The sequence below is a fragment of the Lactuca virosa genome, chromosome 7 (assembly GCF_052849685.1).
Source record: "Lactuca virosa cultivar CGN04683 chromosome 7, Lactuca_virosa_CGN04683_v6, whole genome shotgun sequence".
Lineage (NCBI taxonomy): Eukaryota > Viridiplantae > Streptophyta > Magnoliopsida > Asterales > Asteraceae > Lactuca > Lactuca virosa.
Genome location: NC_136432.1, coordinates 152139593 through 152144513, shown reverse-complemented (window position 1 = coordinate 152144513; position 4921 = coordinate 152139593). Strand labels below are relative to the sequence as shown.

Below are 4921 nucleotides of genomic sequence, written 5' to 3'. Positions count from 1 at the left end.
CAATAACTAAAAAAATGATAAACTAACAGAAACAGACTTCTCGTTATTAATTATATTGAAAAGTTTAAAAAATAAAAAATAATATGTCTAAATATCTATAATCGTTGAAGGACCTATTTGTAGAAGGACCTATTTGTAGACAATATTTTTTGTTTTATTGGTTAAATGACCTTCCTCGTCACATATAAGTACCTTTAAGTCTTTTTTTACTTGTCATGCGAGAAACAGCTACATGTAACTAACTATAAGTGAAGACGGGTTTACGCAAATACAATCCAACAGTTGATAATGATTGTCCTTGACTCTTGTTAATGGTCTTAGCAAAACAAACAGCTACGGGGAATTGCCTCCGTTGAAAACGGAAAAGGATTCTTTTATCAGACGGAGTTAACTTCATGCAAGGTATATAAGTAGTATCATTGAAGAATCTACCCACTATAATATGTGCCTCAATGACATGTTTTCCAAGCCTAATAATTTGTAACATAGTACCATTGCATAAACCTTTGGTTTGGTTGATATTACGAAGCAACATGACCGGAACATCTGTTTTTAGTGTAAGTTTATGGTTGAGAATTCGAGATGCCTTAAAAGCATTCAATACATCCAGAGAGTAAACTGATTCCTCAAAAAAATCTGTTGACTCTATCTCACATAAAGAATCTAAATTCAAATAAGTTTTCCCTTCATCTTTCATCAATCCTAACATGTAGTCATTAATAGCATCGACCTCTTCATTTGTAGGGACCAAAATAGCTATATCTTGAAAATATGATGGATCATCAAGATGGTTTTCAAAAGACGGATAAATTGTAGATACAATTGAATGAATATGGTCACTTGTATAGCAAATGATAACGTCTTATATAAATTCAACTTCAGCTTCACCATCATTAGGATCACCAATATTACTTTCACCAGTTTTAAGAATCCATTCAACAAATGATTTTGTATCATCCAAATCATTAGTTGGACAATCAACCTAAAGCCTCATTAAATAGGATATTTAACGAAAAAATGACTTATACAAATTAAACATTATGGACATACATGTATTAAAAAAATTAATGATAACAGTTAATATATTGGGAAATTAAAATTGATGTTATATGATTTAAGATGTGGAGGTAAATATAATATAAAAGAAATTAAGAATAATTTACCTCGACTTGTTATTTGTAAAAGTGGCGACCTTGACGAAATAAATGTGGATTGCACATTGAGGTGTATGATGTTATGAAACAGTGATGCTGAAGGTAATTCGGTAAGGTTTCGAGTAACATGACAATGAGGAGGTTTGAAGAAATTATTTTCTGAAATGAAAATTCGTATCATAAATGGGGGAAATATATTAAAAAAAATATTAATAGTACAATACAAAGAAAAAAGAGATCCATGTCTTATATAACGTAATCATCAACTACACTTTTAGATGACAGTTCCATTAGCCTCCTATTCTTTTTCTTTTATTCATCAGGTACTATTAAAATACAAAAAGTTATATTCCATCTTCTTACATCATTTTATTCCCTGAAATCTAATAAATTATAAAATTATGAGATAACAATATTACTTTCCATAGTAAATGGTCAAATATGAGGTGCTGATTAGAAACAAAAAAGTAGTAATCACTAAATGGAATCGAACATCTGCACATATTTAACAAAAACAAGAAAATAAAAAATAAAAAATAAATTGAAAATAGCAAATATGTCAAACTGCCATCAATCAATAATTTAGAAAAGCAATACAAATAAAAAACAGAATAACATTGTATTTATGATTCAAAAGTACACTACTATTCTTTTGTATGGACAAATATGTCAAATTGATAGCAGTTAATAATTTAGAACAACAATACAAATATAAAAAACTGACAGTAGTCAATAATTTAGAAAAGCAATAAAATAAAATAAAAATAGAATAACATTGTATTTATGATTCAGAAGTACACTGCTAATCTTTTGTACGGGCAAATATGTCAAATTGATAGTAGTCAATAATTTAGAACAACAATATAAATATATGAACAAAATAACAATGTATTTATGGCTCATAAGTATAAAGGTATTATGTTCATTTGTAGAAAATAAAAGTATCCTACTATGAAGGGATAAAAAATTGTTTTCCAGATTTTCCCTTTGCATGAATAGTACCGAATGTTGCATTATCGATTTTCCATAAAGGCAAAAGTGTGTGAAATTGAAACTCTTTTTAATTTAGAAGTTTAAATTTAAACAAAAACAATAACAACATTGACAGATACATTAACTAGTAGGAGGAAAACGAATAAAATCAAAGTAAACGGTTTTATTGGAAACACATCTATTGAAATAACTAATTAGATTAATGTGAAGATTAAGGTTTGAGTTCATGAAAGTATGCAATGATTTGATAATAGGAATTGAAAGTGTGAAATAGAAAATGATAAGGCATAGAAGTACATACCGTTGATCGTCGATGACAAGGCTGGAGAAGTTTTTGCTCTATTTTTCTGCAGAAGAAGTATGACAACTGTTCATGCGTAAATCGAAGAATAAAAATGTTAGAATTATGTATTATGTATAGAATGTATATAACGATGAAAAAGAGGAAGTAAATAAATTGAAATTTATTTTAAATATAAATTTGAAATAGAATATATAACATACTTTATAAGTTCCTTTTTTGAAGAGATATCATTTGACTTATTAAAAATAGTTTACTATGTATAAGATCAATTAGAATAAATTAAAAGGATTAATATGGTCAGCAATTAAATAAAGGCAAAAGTGTGTGATAAAAAAATATTTTCAAGATTTGAAACTCTTTTTAATTCAAAAGTTTTAATTTAAACAAAAACAATAAAAAAATTGATAGAGACATTAAATAGTAGGATGAAAACGAATAAAATCAAACTAAATGGTTTTATTGGAAACACATCTATTGAAATAACTAATTAGATTAATGTGAAGATTGAAGTTTGAGTTCATGAAAGTATGCATTGATTTGATAACATGAATTGAAAGTGTGAAACAGAAAATGATAAAACATAGAAGTACATACCGTTGATCGTCGATGACAAGGCTGGAGAAGTTTTTGCTCTATTTTTCTGCAGAGAAAGTATGTCAGCTGTTCCTGCGTAAATCGAAGAATAAAAATGTTAGAATCATGTATTATGTATAGAAGATATATAACGATGAGAAAGAGGAAGTAAATAAATTGAAATGTATTTTAAATTTAAATTTGAAATATAATATAACATACCTTATAAGTTCCTTTTTTGCAGAGATATCATTTGACTTATGAAAAACAGTTTACTATGTATAAGATCAATTAGAATAAATTAGAAGGATTAATATGGTAAGAAATTAAATATTACAAAACGTGAATAAAGATTCTATAATTAAGCTGCTAATTTTATGAGGTTTGATATAATCTCTATTATGAAAATTCAACAGTTATTAAAGGTAACACCGTAAGTTACCTTTAGACATGGTAACGATTGATGGAAAAAAAAAGTTTTTACCAAACCTTTGGTAGGTGATGTCACAAAGTGATCTAAGAGTGGAAAATCTATGATCGAAATATAATCAATGGCCTTATTGTTTAAGATGATGTCATAATGTTTCTCTTTTAATAATATTTAGACATGTGAAGTTGTAGCTATTATTTGGCAATACGGAAATTAGCCATATTTGGTTTTTTCAAATAAAAAAATTGAATGTGTGTAACATCCCAAAGAAATCAGATAAAAATTTTGTTTTTAAATTCATTCCATTCATAAGAAACAGATACCAAAATATTCATAAAGTCATATTGTATCATAACATCAAAGTACAAATCCCGAAAACAGTAAGTGCGGAAAAACATGGAGTGATGTGGTGCGATCAAGTCGGACCCTTCCCCTTCGAACTAGAGGTACCTGAAATAGAAACTGAAAATTATAAGCATAAAGCTTAGTGAGTTCCCCCAACATGCCACATACAAATCAAACATACTACACAACATATTGAACAAACATGGTGCCAAGCATATCTGGGTGCCGGCCTGCTCCTTCGATCTATTTCAACCAGATACTACCAAACATATTTGGGTGCTGGCCTGCCCCTTCAGTCTATCTCAACCGGATACTGCCAAGCATATCTGGGTGTTGGTCCGCCCCTTCGGTCTATTTCAACCGGATATCGGGTCTATTTCACCCCTACTACTACCACATAATATCATAACAATAATCACCGAGTCATAATATATATACAGACATGAATGACAATTATTACAAAGACAATCATAATGCTATAACATAACTAGTGGGCTGGCCTTGGTACCTTCGACCCATAGCTACTGCGAAGGAAGACTCACCTCAAACTGTGGGTGTCAAATCGTACTCTGCGGATGACTCACGAACTCCTCTCCCTATCGCACAAGCATAAAATTCTAATTAGCAATTAGATTACATTCCAACCCGAAGGTCCAATAACCCTAATCCCCGACTTAAGGCAAACGGTTCATTTACCTTTGCCTTATTGGGCCTCCTCCCTCCAAGGTCCAAATCCAAAACACCCAAAAATTTCCAAGTCCAACCAATGAGGCTTCTAAGGCCCAATATGGCCCAAAGACATCTAACATGGTCCTAGGCCCAAAATTCCTTGTTACAACAGGCGGGCTTGAGGCCAAACCTAGACAAGCCCAAAGCCAACAAAACTGAGAGCCCAAAAATCCATTTTGCCCACTGCTTACGTACGCACGGCGTACTCAGCATGTACGCCCAGCGTACGTTGGCCTTGACTCGGAATTGGGGTGTTGACCTAGTACGCGCAGTGTACATGGGAGTACGCCCAATATACTGGTCAGCCAACCCAAAACCACCTCCATGACTTATTCCATTAAAACCTAACGTCCAAAACTTAGATCCAGACCCCTAGAAACGTCCTAAGCCACA

The 4921-nt window shown here is 31.3% G+C and overlaps 1 protein-coding gene across 1 annotated transcript; it reads right to left on the bottom strand.

Annotated features, from left to right (window-relative positions):
• Window positions 1-238: 238 nt before the first annotated feature.
• Window positions 239-3476, bottom strand: LOC145127231 (uncharacterized). The gene is made up of 6 exons (XM_079062456.1): window positions 3467-3476; window positions 3046-3117; window positions 2445-2514; window positions 1574-1649; window positions 889-982; window positions 239-762 (listed from the first exon to the last, which is right to left on the bottom strand). Exons 1-6 carry the CDS (start codon window positions 3474-3476, stop codon window positions 239-241), a joined length of 846 nt encoding a protein of 281 aa, XP_078918582.1.
• Window positions 3477-4921: the final 1445 nt, after the last annotated feature.

Coding starts and splice junctions, on each gene's coding strand:
- LOC145127231 (XM_079062456.1), bottom strand. Junction 2,515..3,045: donor CTTGTCATCGACGATCAACG/GTATGTACTTCT, acceptor ACGCATGAACAG/TTGTCATACTTCTTCTGCAG. Junction 1,650..2,444: donor TCATCGACGATCAACGGTAT/GTACTTCTATGC, acceptor AAATATGTGCAG/ATGTTCGATTCCATTTAGTG.